A 16,946-nucleotide genomic window follows, 5' to 3' on the forward strand; every position below is an offset into this window, starting at 1 on the left:
TTACTTCATATTCTTGCTTGGTGCTAAAGACTATACACACATTTAATATACAGTATTTTGTGAGTAATATATCATGTATTGGGGAGACGTGTTAACTAAGGATATAGGCATTCTAATATGATTTAATGTTAAAGTTCATTAAAGTTGTTTATTCACACGTATAGTGTTGCGTGACGTAAGTTTACAGAAACAAACTATAACAATACAACCCCACTGCACTGCTGCACCCCCAGCCACAGCCACACCACCACCACCACCCGCAAACCACCAGGGCAGGATTCTGCAATAATTTGCCTGATTCGGTGTCATTTAAATGTCTTCTATTTTCTGATTTATATATATTGAGTGGTCGCTACACTCTTAAATTTCACCAGATAATGTAGCGTTCATGACGATATCATAGACCGCCAACATTCCTTGGTAGGTTTCTTCTGCCGTTGGCAAAATTTGATCCTCTGGTAACAGGAATCCGTATTTACCAGTATCTCGTAGTTCGGGTGTAAATGTATATTTGATCCCAGCCGCACCATATCCCCAGTCTACGCTGATTCCGGCAGCTATATCTGTTAGAAATCGACAATATGATATTGATTCGCATTATAAGTTTAACTATACAGTGAGCGACAGAGCAGGGAAATTGCAAATTTCATAAAACATTTCTATGGATAATTTCTGTTTGTTATAAATGTCATGAAAGTTATATCTCTCTTGTATAACAAATATTTTGGATGCATAGGCAAAAAGTCTGAACGGAACGAACTGTGCCTACGGTATACAAATTACAGCGTTGTGAGGACGCATGCGCAGTCGCAACTATTGAGAAATATTGAATAGACAACATATGGCACTGGGCATTGATTGGGTATGTTATATTTAAGGAAAACAAACAAAAACAATATTTTTAAAAATACACCAACTCTGGCATATATACATGATGTGATAGGAACGACAATATCGTAATCTAACCGCACAAGTCATTGTATATATGTAGGGAAAATTGATTGTATTAAAATTTGTTTACGTACGTACGATAATATTAATATTGAAATACTTTTAAATTTGTTGTTCATGTCTGCCATGTGTGTCAGTGCTAACGTATTTTCTTGTTGTGGATTTGCCTGGTTACTTGTTTATGCATGTTGTTTGTTTGTGTGTTTGTTTGTTTGTTTGTTTGTTTGTTTGTTTGTTTGTTTGTTTGTTTGTTTGTTCATAAAGAACAATTAAGCCCCGGGTGCCTATGGATGAACACAGAATAATGAAATTAATCATTTCTTCAAGAGTTTAGGTCGAAGTAGACCGTGAATGAAATTTCAACTGTGTATACCTTGTTGCTTGATATCAGCTGGGTTCATATGACTTAACGGTTTCCCCGCCGACATATGAAATGTACCACAGCTATATAGAAACTTCTAACTTACATAACAAATCGGGAGTCGTTCCATATGTATATTCAGTACCGTACACTGCTCTGACAGCATCGGAAAATGCTTTACCAACCGCCATCTACGACGAAAAAAAGTAACATTTCAGTCAAACGTAAATTGGCTTAGTCCGTTAGTATAGAGAGGGTTTACAAAATTTAAAAGCCTCCCCGACAGTCTCCGTCTTGAATTTTATGTCACTGATTGTAATATGCTTCTGTATTGAGGGCATGTTGTATATGTTGCTATATTTCTTCTTAGGTATCCTTAGAATACGTTATCCTAATTACTGCAGTATACTTAGGCCAAAAAAATTGTTTGGTTCCATTAACCCGATCCAACCTAGTTTTTTGTCTTCCAAACCTACACTTTTTTACAAAAAAAAAATCGAAACAAATTGCAAAAGTCACGCGAGAAATAATGAGATTTGAAGACGTCATCACCTAACGCAAAAAACATATGGAAGGGCTCTAGAAAAACAACAGAAAACCTGAACCAGACCAGAAAATAGTTATAAAAAATTAAACAAATCAAAAAAAATTCCTACCTACCCACCCTATTTTGAAATTGGGCGTTATTGGAACCACACATTTTTTTTATTTGGCCTTAGCCATCACTTGTAATTGATAAACCTGGTATTCAGACACAATGTATAAATAATTCAATGATATTAGATTTAGAATACGTACGTGTAGTAAGACCTGATTAAAATCTGACGTGGTTAAAACGGCCCGATTTCGTTATTTACCTCTATTTCCTTCGTATATTGTCGTTTGTTTTCGACATTGTTGTTCCGAGAGACAATGTCTTCTTCCAAATAAACCGAGCCGTAATTATGAATCAGATTTTAATTTGATTGAATAGCAGACATAGACTTTAATTAAAATGTCGAGGAAACCCCTATTAGATGATCGAGTGTGCTAACAATTCCATTGTAAAAATTTTTTTTTTTTAAAGAAAAAGGGTGTGCAATGTTTGTTATTGTACCTACAATGACAAACAGTGTACACAATTTATTAATATTTTGCAATTTATTGGTTTACAAATAAGGACTTGGCATATCTTGTTTCACATTGATTTTTCAAGTTGGAAGCCATGCTAAAATTGTCTTATTAATGAAAAATCCAAAATTAAATACCAAATCCTCATCCATATGGCCACTTTCATAGAAGGGGCGACAATTCGGATATACTTACGTGGTCGTCATAATCTTTTGGGTGGTCATAAGTGTAACCCCATGGACCTAGCCACATCTGTGAATAGCTGTGGATATCCATGAAAAACTTAAAATCTTGAGTCTTTGATTTCTCGTTTACGAAATCGACAACTTGTTTTACTTCTATTTCAGAATGTGGAAATTCTCCGCGGTAAATGTAGGAACATGGATCACTGCTGGTACCGCCACCTATGTGTAAATTAAGGGAATGTGTTGGTTTTAATAGGCTATCTACTATATGCTTTATCATCCCTCTGCCGACCTTCTGTCGAATTTTTGTGTTCTTCCATTCACTTCCACAAATTTTCTCTCACCACTATCACTGATGTCTGACGACTTCCTTTATCTCTCTCTCTCTCTCTCTCTCTCTCTCTCTCTCTCTCTCTCTCTCTCTCTCTCTCTCTCTCTCTCTCTCTCTCTCTCTCTCTCTCTCTCTCTCTCTCTGTTTCGTTCTCCATTTCTGTCTGTCTCTCAGGCTGCCAGGCTGTCTGTCTGCCTGTCTGTCTGTTTATTTCTCTGTCGCTCTCCCTGTCGCTCTGTCTCTATCTGTTTCTTGGGCGCTCTCTCCCTCACCACTCTCACTCACTCATTCATTCATTCATTCATTCATTCATTCCAAGCATAGTTAACTGTATTCCAAGTCAAGCCTTACCTCCAAATTCGTAACCCCAATTTCTATTTGCATCTACTCCGTAGCAATCAGATTCAGAGTTCAAATTCACAGATCTTGTTTTTCGCCATAGTCGATACTATTGAAAGAAAACATTATCAAAATTGACCAACCTGCACCATGAGGAATATGATTTTAAACAAAATTAATGCATTTGTTAACTTTATTTATAATACATTCATTAATTTTGTTCATGAAGAATGCCTCTGATTGATACTAAAACTTATATTAGCATCAAGTTTAAAATAATTTGTTGACGTACCACATCCCAGGTATACTCGTATCCATCGGGGTTAAGTACCGGAAGAATATAGATATCAAACGTATCCAGAAGCCTGGTCACCAAGTCATTCTGACCGTAGTCTTGTAGCATCTGAAATAGCGTGCGGTAAAGACGAGCGGAGATGAGTAGAGCTTCCGTACGAAGGGAATGCCCACAGTATTGGACCTTCGTACGTAGTGAGAAGTTGCTTTTTTGAATGTGTAGTGAGGATGGGATTCATTAACCATACTAATGGTTTAGATTTAACATGTTGAACCATAGACAGTGCTCCACTGTCTATGGTTGAACAGGATACCAGTACTCTACTATTCTTTGTCAAAAATTGCAACCACCTGTGGCAGAGCTTCCAGTCTAAAGCTCAAATGTGTACGTGTGTATGGGGCTGTGGTTCAGTTTTAATACTGATTCATGTGCAATATCCAACCACACTGTCAGATCTTCGAACATAAAAATATAATATGAATCAACGGATTTCGGACTTCAACTGTGCACACATAGTACATTAAATAAAAGTAACATTTGGTTCGGAGAACCCCACATGTGGCATTATTCATTTTAATTTGGCTTATATACATGGTACATGCTTACTTTGTTGGTCATCCATATATTAGTGGCTGGTGAAATCCATTCTCTAGCATGTATACCACTGTGGATCCACATAGCGGGTTTATTGCTTTTACCGGTTGAATTACCAACCTAAAACAAGATTTAAGTTTTAAAAAAACATCGCAAACAACAAGCAACTTTTTGAAATTATTCGTTATCTCTCGATCGAATGTGTTCGATTTGACGAGTCTATTTTTGTGTATTGTACGTGTTGGGTATGAGTACCGTTTTTGATAGTTAAAGAGGTTTTCGATTGGTACGACCTTCCAATCGTACGAACGTCACAGACCATTCCGCACTAGTACATCACATCTCGTGTAACAACATAAATAAGTTTAATGGTTTCCGCCAGACATAACCATTAAACAAACTATACACAGCAATTTTGTCTGTCGATCGAACATAAGTCATACCTTTAATGCCCTCATTACTCGCTTCTCGAAGGATTTACCAAATATGAAATCTTCCGCCAAAGATGGATATCTGGCCGCCGTGTCTCGAACCCACTGGTCGATCTGTGTCACAAATGGAACATTTGAATTTGAGGATTTTTAGTCAAACAAGACAACTTCAAATATATGTTTTTCGTTTGTATGTACAATATTTAAGGCTGGAAGCCAACCTGTGAATGTCATTTACTTAATAATACGATAGATGAGTGAACGTGAAATTTAATAATGCCACAAAAAAGTGACCCTCGTTAGTCCACTTCAAACACTAAATTTAAGACGATCATTTCACAATACACTGAACTTCGGCAGCAATCTACACGGTGCACATCAGTTGATAAAGACTTCAAAAATACTGAATACCAATCGTCAAAAACAGTGTTGACGTACATTAACGATACCGAACTCTTAGAACTTGAACACCTACTCACTACTTTCTCATTTGTCATTTAAATATTATTTTTTTTTTTAAAACAAAAAAACAGGAAATACGGGAAACGATATTACGAATTATACAGCCCATAGTAAGCAATCATGTATTTAAGAAATATTTTTTAAAGGAATCACGACCTGGGAAGTGGGAAGATATTCTCACCTCAGCATAACGATGATACTTGGTATAAAATTCATCATTTGGGTCTGTTGTAAGTCCTTTAACCGTACCATCTCTAACATTAAACTGATTGTCAATCAGTGTCTGGACATCTTGAACCCAAATCTCGTGTTTCATCTCGTTCTTCTCCAATATCTCGCGAACTTCTGTGACGTCATCTGGTGTCACCATCAGATCAAACGGAAATTCCCAAAAGTCAAACTGAAAATTAAAAAGGACGTGTTAGGGTCAGATACGAGTATATGAAGATGGAATATACAGGTTTGGGGGCCAGACCACAGAAAATTATACAGCCATTGATCTGAAAAATAGCTTGGTAGTTGAATATTTTGTCATAATTACCAATAACACGTGACACTGTTAACGTTTGTCTAAACCTACAATACATTATTGCGCATGATTAGAATTTGATTACCATGATACTTTCTTCATGATTTAATCGCAATGGTAAATTGACCTTGCCCAAAATGTCATACTGGTACCCACTTTATAAGTGGTCGCACTTCATGCACTTATTTTCCGTTTCCCATACCCCAATCTAACCATTTTTCAAATATAGCGCCCTCTATTGACGGATCAAAAAGTGCCACCGGAGCGTCACCGTTTAAAGTGTCGGGAATCGTTGAGTGTCGACACATACTTCCCATCGTATCCTTCTAGCTTCAAATTTGTCATTTCTAAGGCATTCATCAGACTGTTAAAAAGTACTATTATGAATATTGACAGCATCACGAACATGTACACATACAATAATGTACCCTTGTCGGATCCCGTTTCCTTGTATAACCAACCGCGATCGCGACCAATCGCCACAGACCCATCACAAGCACTTTCACTAGTGTTACGCTTAGAAAACTAAAAGTAAGAGAGATTCATGCGTACGTCCAACGACAGCCTGTGTTTGGAATCCAGTCGTGTGCGATTTTTGTCTCTCGCCCCCCCCCCCCTCCCTACCAGGAAAAACTCCAATGTAGGAGAATAGGAAAAGTGAGAGACAAATCCACGACAGACACGACAGGCTAGCCAAATTACTGGCACTCATAAATGTCTTGGCATATACATCGTCCGATGGGTGTGTATCAATAACAGACACGCTACTACATGTATTAAAGTAGTAATGGACATTGCAGTCCGGACGCGTAATTCCAAATTTGCCACAATTTACAGTAATGGCGTAGCAGAGTGTGTAACTGCTAGGCGCTATTTTTGAACTACGTGCAGACATGTTTGATGTATATATAATATAATATTGACGTAAATCTTCGCATCATGCAATCATCCAACAATCAATGGTACGTTCCTTTATTCGTTTACATACGCGACGACAGTATTTGATTTCTAGGATCAAATAAACTTAGATTTGTTGTTCGTTAATTCATTTTCTAAAATCACAATGATCATGTATAGTTTATAACAATGTTATTAACATGTACACACAAGTCACCTATACAGCTATAAACCTGTCCATCTGGCTGTCTAATATGTAACAGTAGTAAATGACGTGTTAGTCAGCTATGAGTATGATCAATGTCAAGTCCAACACGGTTAACGATCATACTATTGAACTCAACGAGCAAAAGATATCCTTACCCTTCCAGAGTTTTCCAAATTTTCCATGGTTTTGAAATCCTTCTCCGACTGAACCTTGACTCTCCATACCTGATACCTGTCGTTAGATAATCAGTGAAATCACTATTCCAATAAATCAACTTATTTGCCAAGTCTCATGTTATTGACAACGTCAAGCTTAGATTATTATGATTATGGAAACAAACTTGATGTATTTATTTTACAAGCGAAGAGGAGCTTATTTACAAAACGTCTTCTTTGAACTTTGCATGTACAACTTCTTCTTTTGGCTACGGTTTGTTAAGACTAGACTGTAGTTTATAAAAACGAATTAATTTTGATGAACCTTGTTATAAAAATGAAATGTTCTCGGTCCCAAATAAAATTTTAAAATTACTCAGCTTACGTTACTTTCATTCATAGCCTTACGCTTCTACATATGCGGCCTAATATTCTCGAAGCTTTGTATGTTATATGTTGTTGATGTGATCACATCATAGTGAGTGTGTGTTGCAACAACTGTGATGACACATTCGTATGTATGTAATATATATGGTGGCCGTTTCGTACGCTGTAAATATGGGTAGAGTTTGTATAAGACACGTTACTGTTTTGCACGTTACGTAAACATACACACACATGTATGGAGTATTGTACATATAGAGACACGGTAAAATTTCACTCACCCATCAAGACGTCTTTTTGCCCCATCACATCGACTCAGCAACACACTTGCAAACACGAATACCAGTACATACTGGAGTGAATAGACGTTCATGTTTGATGTGACTATTACTTCACACGGTTGTGACTACCAGTATATGATGTCAAAACACCTGCACAATGTGCGTGATTGTGTCACGGTGACTCAACTTGTACTCGACTATCAGTGGGTCTTCGGAAGAAATCGATGATACTCGAAGGCAATCACAGTGTTCACTATTCAAATCAATGATAAATATGACTTTTGACCCCAATAATTATACAAATGTAGATATGGTAATTGGTGGCAAGCCGACATATATAGTGATACCATATGCATGTGTGGCGTTCCAAATCTCATACATAAGTCATTCATCAAACACATAATTACTGCATGCGAATTTTTAATCGTGCACCCAATAGATTTCAAGATATTAATAAATCGCAGTTGGCCTTCCATTTGAAAAAAAATGGAAATAGAATATAAGAGGCAATACAACAAATAATTAGTCTAAAATGTCATATACAATATACACATGACCAGTAGAGAGAGAGAGAGAGAGAGAGAGAGAGAGAGAGAGAGAGAGAGAGAGAGAGAGAGAGAGAGAGAGAGAGAGAGAGAGAGAGAGAGAGAGAGAGAGAGAGAGAGAGAGAGAGAGAGAGGGAGGGAGGGAGAGAGAGAGGGGGAGGGAGGGAGGGAGGGAGAGAGAGAAAGAGAGAGAGAGAGAGAGAGAAAGAAAGAGAGAGAGAGGGGGAGGGAGAGAGAGGTAAACAGACACACAGAGGCTGACAGACAGACAGACAGACAGACAGACAGACAGATAGACAGACAAACAGACAGACAGACAGACAGACAGACAGACAGACAGACAGACAGACAGACAGACAGGCAGAACGGAAGGGCGGACGGACGGACGGACGGACGGACGGATAAAGAATGGTGAAGATAGCAATATGTGACTACACGACACACCCTGCATACTATGGTCAAAGGCGATATCCGTTTTAATCACACACACATATATTTGCCCATCTTGAGACTTCAGCAATCGATGTAGCACAATCTATAGTTAATGATTGTGCTATTATGCTCATGGCACCGTTAAGATACTAGAGATATCGGCAGTCGTAACCAGGTTACAGAGTCAGCAGTGATTGTATCGTTTACACAATTATATAATCTAAATGTTCCCATGTTATGAAATTGTGTCCGGAAAACGATCTGGGAAGGAGTGCTGTCCCGATAACGTTGTGACTTTGAGTAAATAGTAGTAGTCTGGATGCCAACGTGGTTTCTGACTTCACGTGGAGGCTAGGTGTAAATGGTTATCGATACTGTGCAGGAACTACACTAAGTGAAGAGTGGCATTTTCACGATTTGCTGCATACGAAATGTTACATGTACTGTGGTATTTGTCTTCCTTATTGGCAGAATTCAAACTGATATTTTACATGGGCATATGTTATATAAGCGATAAGCTGAGTTCAAATGTATTACCTTCAATTCACCGACCATATTCACAGACATGTTAGTAACGTGTGTGGTAACAATGCTGGAAAACAATTTTACAGCGATGCCTTCGAAAGCATCATGCAGCAGCCATTGACAATTTAGTCGATCAGTTTACTTGCTGTATTGTCCCATCCAGGAGTAAAAACAACTTAATATAAGTTTAGTAACTCTAATCTAAAAAATGTAATTGTACCATTTTAATGACACAGGAAGATTTAGATAAGAAACTTCTTGAATTTTCCCGACCACGAATTTTTTCCTGACTATATACCATATCAAAATAGAAGTAAAGTTAAATGGCAGAATCGGAGCCATGTGTTGAAAAGCCTGACAAGTGGTATATCATTGTGTATTTTTGTCCCATCCCTCCTAAAATCACAGTCTAGAAGCTACCCGTCTGCTCACATGAAGAGAAGTCTTGAGATTGGAAGCCACGGATAGCCCCTAGATAGACTTTAAAAAGTACGATATACTACAGTAATTGATACAAGTAGGTTTTTTTTTAGGATTCTCATCTTTTGTTCAGTGACTTTATAATTAAATGATGTAGCCGCTGCTCAAAACCTCTCGAAATGAAACTTTAGGTTGATAATTGTACCAAGACCATGATATCCTCAAGAATTGATGACACAAACAATACTGCAATTTGATATTGATTGAAATATTCATTATTAAATAAGACTGCAGGTTTGACCCATTGTGTCCCCACACAACAATCAAAAGCTGATACAATGAAACAAGAATAGGTTTGTGAAGTAGTTGGTTTGATATATACTGGTACCCTTTGAGTTGTTGCTATAAATGTCGATGTCAACACACAAGTCGTCGTCATTGTCTTCCCCGCTACCAATGATTAAAACAACTTCATCAGGAATATATACACAGGTAGGTGAAGAGTTTTATGTGAGAATTTGTCCACTTTCAAAATGTCAACGGTCGGGATGTGTCTAATAACATGTTTCATATTACAATGAACAAGTTCACTACAATTTAAATTTCGCAGGTAAAATTTTCAGAACCTAATAGTAAACGTTTGTGTGTGTGTGTTTTAAAGTGATGACCAAAATACTTACTGTCTGTTCTGGTGAATATATTTGTACATTAATTTCTTTATAATCCAATATTCATTACATTTCAGTATGTCAAAGTTTTCTCGTACTCAACGTCATGAGAATAAATACTGTCAGAATGTAAAAAAAAATAGATTTAAAAATACTTTTTCGTAAAACTTCACTAGTTATAGCAACATATACACGTTGTCGCATTAATATCTGAAAATGTGAATGTGCTACGGGGGCAAAGATTAAGAGAATCAATCTGAGACTAGTCTAGTTAACGTTCCTATATAGTATCGTTGCGATTTATAAATTCAATCACTGTGTTTAGAAACCACCAGACTAATCTGAGTCGTATGAGATAATACCGATATTTTTGTGTCTGTCAAAACGACTGTTAATTGTTTTGGCTTACACATAAATACAGACCCTCACATGATAGCACATAAGTACTCATAAAAATGATAGATTTTATCTCACGACTATAAACAACATTGATAAACATATTGCCACACAGTCATACAGATACAACAAAATGTATCATTTTATGATATGTGTTATACTAGTGTCTGTGTTTTATTTATAACCTTAATATTGTAATTTGTATCTCGTTGTAACTGAGAGCTATGTAAAAAGGTATTGTGCTATAGCTAATCAATTCTGAATCAGTAAACCCACACCGTTTCCTTAGTTACTTGGAAGCTGTGTAAATTCTCATCTCATCTAAGCCGGTCAAATGTTCATAATCACTGTGTTCAAATCCACTGTTTTTTGTTATAGAGATTTGTTAGAGATTAACAAACTAAAGATGCCAGCAATGATGAGAGCGATTATGATCAGAGAATACGGTGGCCCAGAAGTGATGAAATTGGAACATGTAGAAATCCCAAAACCGAAGACTGGGCAGGTAAGCAGATAGGTAATAATGCACTTCACAAAGTTTTTTAAAAAAAATATTCATACTTAATTGTGAGTTCAAAAAATAAATTTAAAGGTTCAATGCCATCTTTGTTTACAAAGGAATTAGCAACCGTTATCATTGCCCACAGAGTTAACACAGTAAACGGTGGCCATGTTGGAAGCTAAAATTACGAAATTTTAATATCAATTTGACTACTATTTCAAAAAAAAATTCTAAATTTGTCCGTTGTACCCAGATACACGTTCTACATAAACGTTCAGGTTCCTTTTTCATTTTCATACATCCTATTCCACACACTGTTTTAGGTCCTAGTTCGCGTTATGGCGGCTGGTGTGAACGCCGTTGATATTAAACACATTTCGAAGACAATGCCAGAAGTGACCCTCCCGCTGCCTTTCACGCCGGGAATCGATTCGGCTGGCATTGTTGAAGATATTGGACCCGGTGTCAGTAAAGTGAAGGTAAGAGTACCATTAATTATAATGTGTGCTTCGATTGATGAGAGAGAGAGAGAGAGAGAGAGAGAGAGAGAGAGAGAGAGAGAGAGAGAGAGAGAGAGAGAGAGAGAGAGAGAGAGAGAGAGAGAGAGAGAGAGAGAGAGAGAGAGTGTGTGTGTGTGAGTGAGAGAGAGTGAGTGAGTGAGTGAGGAGGGATGGAGAGAGAACCTTACATAAATATTTTAGGGTAATTTTAAGCTGTATCTATAATCATTTTCAATACATTTGAGTAGACACTTAATATATTGCTAAAATGACAAACAATATATTTACTTTTCATGATACGTTTGTCATCAATCCACGTGACAATGTAATGTCCTAACTAGCATCGATAGATCAAACAGAATGCTAAAATGATCAGTGCATTGACATAGCGTTACAAAGTTCTTTACTGATTTAAACAACACTGTAGAGAATAGTTGAGTGGGAGTTATTTTAACAGTCAAATAAATGATTTTAATATGTGTTGCTAAAACAGTTAGATCTTGAAATGCGCTTTATTTCGTACAGTCACTTTAATTAAATGCACTTCAGCGAAAAAAAACCTACCCCTTACATTAACGAGAGAGGATGGGGGGGGGTGGCGGTTTGAAAGTGTTTACAATTTAAATATGAGGGCTAAAGCGTAGATGGACAACACTTTTTGACTTGTTTTCTGATAATGAATTCGAAAAATGTGTATGCGAACTACAAATTTAACTCTTTGACCTTGAAATACAACCACTAATCTTTATTAGACATAGTTGTTTTTTTCCAAATGTCAGTTGGATGGATAATTTTCTATGTACTGGCGGGAGAGTAAACGATTGAAAGTATGCCTGTTTTTTGAATGATATGTGCATAAAATTGGTAGAAAAAAAGATATTCAATTCAATCTGAATATTTTATGAATTTTTCGTGATTTAAAACATTGTGTGAATCAAGTTAAGAGTCGTTGAATGCATCGAAAATAGATTTATTATCGGGATGTGATGTCCAGACATGTCGTGAATATTGTTTGACATGTGCCATGTTTGTCCTTATTAAACAGAGTTTTGGAATTGTTTCACCTCATTCCCCACCGTTATTCCAGAACATAAAAAATAAATATGTTTGAACAAAAAGTGAACCAATTTAGGTGGTACTCGACCAAATATGTGTATACGTAGGTATGTGAGCAGACATTCTCTGCACAGAAAATGTGAATGAAATACGCAGTTTTCCTTTGTCAGTTTGCATTATGACAATATGTTTGCACAATTCAATAGACGGCGTGTTTAGCGACAAACAAATCTAGATTCCCAAATGAAATGAAAAAACTGATGGTTTCAACAATCACGTTATGTTATACAGGTATACAAAAAAAACATCCGGACCGGACACGTTTGCTATATACTAAACCATGTAAATTCTGATTTAAAGCTACATTTCCTGTGAGTGTTGCATATATACCTGTCATAATTTCGAAGGGACACACCAAAACGTATAAATAGGACATTACTATGGCATAATTTGGCAAGGTTTCATATTTAAACAAAATACAGACACTGATAGTACACATACATTTATCTCACAGGGAAACAAATAAACATCACTACCAAAGATCCCAAGTCAAAATGTATACCTTTATGAGACAATAAAACATTGCATGGAATCATCCAGCAATCCTACTGCGTTTCACAGTAATCTTAACGATAGTTCTATTTACAGCCTCTAGAAATTGCACATCTTTTAGCCTTTAATTTTTATCACTGACAGAAAGGTGACCGTGTTTATGCTACATACGCCGGACCAAACTCCCTCATAAACCAAAAACGACCTTACGCAGAGTTTGCCGTGTATTCCGAGTTTGCTGTGTTCCCACTCCCAGATAATATCACCTTTAAAGAGGGCGCTGTCCTAGGTATTCCATATTACACAGCATACGTCGGTCTCTTTTTGAGGTGAGTTGTTACCGACTGAAACCTTCCTTATCTGTTGTTTCCTCAACCAAATATTGCATGTCTACAAAAAATAAACTTCAAAATGACTGTATGTACCTCTTAATCCAGCGACTTGAATTGTCCCGGTCTTATTATCTCAAACCGTCCAAACTTGGCTTGGAAATATTAATAAGAACACAAGTCTCTGGGCTAGTCCCTCTTTTTATTTCAAATTGTCTATCAAATGTCTGCACAAAACTTGGCAGAGCACACAGACATGATGGGTAGCCCCCATATATGGCTATTGGTGACTTGTGAATACAGAAAGCTCTCTGAAAATTTGCCTCTTTTTCAGATGTCGCGCAAAACCAGGTGAAGTGTTTCTGATGCATGGTGGCAGTGGTGCTGTACGTATTATTACTGTCTTATTTGTGAAGTTTCTCCTGTATTGTTAAGTCTATAGCTTGCTCTGAGTCAGATGGATAAAGCCGAAAACAAGATCCTGTCAAATGATTTCCATTATTCACGAGCAAGTTTTCGACCTTGTTCACCACAATGTAACAAATAAGAGTTAGTAGCACCGTGAGGACTTTTTTGGCAAAAAATTATTTTTCATTTTTTTTTTTACATTTTGAATTTAACAACTCTGTATAGATTGCAACCTCTTTCATGACTGAAATACATAGTTGTGCGTATTTTATTTAATGACTACGTAATTGTATTTTAAGAAGGTTGAAATTAGTGATAAAATAAATTATGAGGCTAATAAAAAAAAATGTTTGGGTCCTGGTTACCCGACCCAACCTAGTTTTTTCCCGCCGACCCTAAACTTTTTTTATGTATTCGAGAAAAAATAATGAAATCGCGAAAATCGTGAAGTCTCGCAAAAAAATAGTGGATGCGGGAACTGACATCATAGACTATTCTTCCAATATGTAATGGCTGTATATCTGATGAGAAGAAACCAATAACACAGAGACCATACGGAAAACAATGGAAAACATACAACTACCTGAGCTAGACACTCACATATGAATATATATAATAAAATAAAAGTATCTACCTACCCCACCTATTAAAAAATTGGGCGTAATCGGAACCACACATTTCTTTTTGTTAGGCCTTATTGAATATAAAATTCCATTTTCATAGCTAGCTATAGCGACGAAGGGATGTATGCAGTCGGTGTCTGACTGTAAATACAACCTGTGTATCGTAATATTATTAACTTTACATTCCATATTACACGTATATTGTATCACAGATTGGCATAGCGGCAGTGCAATGGGCAAGATCTCGTGGACTGACAGTAATCGCTACGGCTGGTACAGAGGAGGGTCGGAAACTTGCTGAAGAAGTCGGCGCTCACCATGTTCTGAACCACAAGGACAAAAATCACATGCAAGAAATAATGGTAAGAAACTGATATGATACGGCAGTGGGCCATTAGTTGAATACGTTGTATTACTTTTATTAAGGAAATCATTTCCATGTGGACAAGTGGTTATTTTTGTATTAGGGCCTACAGTTTTAAAAAACACCTCATCAAATGTTGTCCTATGATTATTTGTTTTCCAATATCTTTTTTTAGCAATGTATACATCAGTCCTATATATAAATGTTCTTCTCTCATACATAGCTACAATATGGTGAAGCTGTGAGAAAGTAATGCGCCACGTGATATTTGTTGAAAGTGGTATGCCTGCACAGTGTTTATCATGTTTTTTCCTCGGGTGAAAATAATTACAGAACCTCGATTAAACTATTCAAATTTATGTTACTGTGCCTTAAAAATCGTCTGATAGCTGATAATAGCGGTTTCCTTGGCATTTTAGTATACGTATACTAAATTACGTCATTGAATTTTTATATATACTGTCTGAACTGCAGGTATAAGTTCTGTCATGACGTGATTGTTAATATTTAGAATATGTACTTATAGTGTGTAGCACCCTCAACGCTGATCACCTTATTCCTGCTTTTCAATCACATGTTGAGTGTTTCTAAAACTCATTGTCAGCAATCGAATTCTGAAATGTCTTACAACCTCAGACCCAGGGATCAAATAGTGTCACATTCATGGTCATGGTTATGTATGTGTCAGTCAGTCAGTAAATAAGTACAACTATTGACCATACCTTATATACAACATCCCCTCCAAAAAAAAATTAAATGTATAAACTCGATCAGCTTCAGCAAATGATGGTTAAGACTGTTATGAAAAGTAGAATACGAATCCCCCCCCCCAACATCAAACTAAAACAAACAACAACAAAAGTAAACGTATAGACATAGTTTGTGCACCTTTAATATAATCAAAATTATGCTAAATGTGTATGTCTTTGACCTTGACTCCTGTAGGAATTGACAGGTGGTCGTGGAGTCGATGTTATCCTAGAAATGGCACCAAGCATTAATCTGGCTATAGACTTAGAACTCGTTGCCCAGAATGGAAGAATAGGGGTAAGTACTCGAGTCTAATTATATTTATCATTGAGTTATATTTATTGAAATAAAAATAATAAGCTTAGAATGTTATATTGAGGCGAAGACGAGGTTGTTGACGCTACAATATATTATATACCATAACAATAAAACATTGTCAACTAAAAACAACAAAGTCAACAAAAAAAGAGAAGAGTAAAAAGTTTGGCAAAATATGACATTCTAATAGCAATATGGCTAATTACATGTAACATGTTCCCAAGATTGGAAGTAGATAAAATCTCAAATTTACCTGCATGCATACTATGCTCTGCTAGGAAGGTATTACTATATAACAACGGTGCATATACTTTTTTTCCACAGGTGATAGGAACTCCTGGGCCAATTGAAATAATGCCACAAAGAACGTATGCAAAAGAATCGTCCATAAATGGAGTTGGAACTATAGCCATAACAAAGGTATCACTTAGTATCTAATATGTTGGACTAAATTGTTGACATGTCGTACAGACAAAGACACACAGGCATGCATGCATGCACACACACACACGTGCGCGCGTGGGCGCACACACACACACACACACACACACACACACACACACACACACACACACATGGGTGTTGTGTGTGTTTGATCAATAAACCCTAATGGGTGGATATCAATTCTGTTATAGCAATATTATATGCCAAGGTTAACAAAGATTTCATTTTGCTATGGTTCATATTCATGAGTTGTATGCACTTTGTAATACAAAAAATGTTGTGTTCTTTGTTTTATCAGGAAGTCGTTAAAGAAATCTCCTCCTCCCTGTATGCTGGTCTGGAGTTAGGATTCATCAAACCAATTGTCGGTTTGGAATTTCCTCTTGAAAAAGCATCGGATGCTGTTCTAACGAGGAATACCAAACGTACTGGCGCCCTCGGACAATTCATTCTTACAACAAATTGAATTTTATCACATTTACTGGTAATGAAATAAATTTTGGAACATAGTACATGACAATAACAATTACATTATTTGTATGTTAGAGGTTTGAAGGATGTTTTTTTTTCATGTTTGGTTTATATTAATAGAAGTCCAGGT

At 36.7% G+C, this 16,946-nt stretch overlaps 2 protein-coding genes across 2 annotated transcripts; one reads left to right on the forward strand and one right to left on the reverse strand.

The window, feature by feature from the left end:
• Positions 1-311: 311 nt before the first annotated feature.
• LOC144452006 (carboxypeptidase B-like) lies at positions 312-7,748 on the reverse strand. Its single transcript, XM_078142986.1, has 10 exons — positions 7,514-7,748; positions 6,849-6,924; positions 5,241-5,459; positions 4,610-4,711; positions 4,179-4,286; positions 3,570-3,680; positions 3,290-3,386; positions 2,618-2,826; positions 1,419-1,503; positions 312-563 (listed from the first exon to the last, which is right to left on the reverse strand). The coding sequence occupies exons 1-10, from the start codon at positions 7,603-7,605 to the stop codon at positions 361-363; spliced, it is 1,302 nt and encodes a 433-aa protein (XP_077999112.1). The 5' UTR covers positions 7,606-7,748; the 3' UTR covers positions 312-360.
• Positions 7,749-10,905: 3,157 nt separating this feature from the next.
• Positions 10,906-16,811, forward strand: LOC144444747 (quinone oxidoreductase-like). The gene is made up of 8 exons (XM_078134274.1): positions 10,906-11,004; positions 11,325-11,480; positions 13,254-13,438; positions 13,773-13,824; positions 14,682-14,831; positions 15,779-15,880; positions 16,226-16,321; positions 16,644-16,811. Exons 1-8 carry the CDS (start codon positions 10,906-10,908, stop codon positions 16,809-16,811), a joined length of 1,008 nt encoding a protein of 335 aa, XP_077990400.1.
• Positions 16,812-16,946: the final 135 nt, after the last annotated feature.

The sequence above is a fragment of the Glandiceps talaboti genome, chromosome 2 (assembly GCF_964340395.1).
Source record: "Glandiceps talaboti chromosome 2, keGlaTala1.1, whole genome shotgun sequence".
NCBI classification, from domain to species: Eukaryota; Metazoa; Hemichordata; class Enteropneusta; family Spengelidae; genus Glandiceps; species Glandiceps talaboti.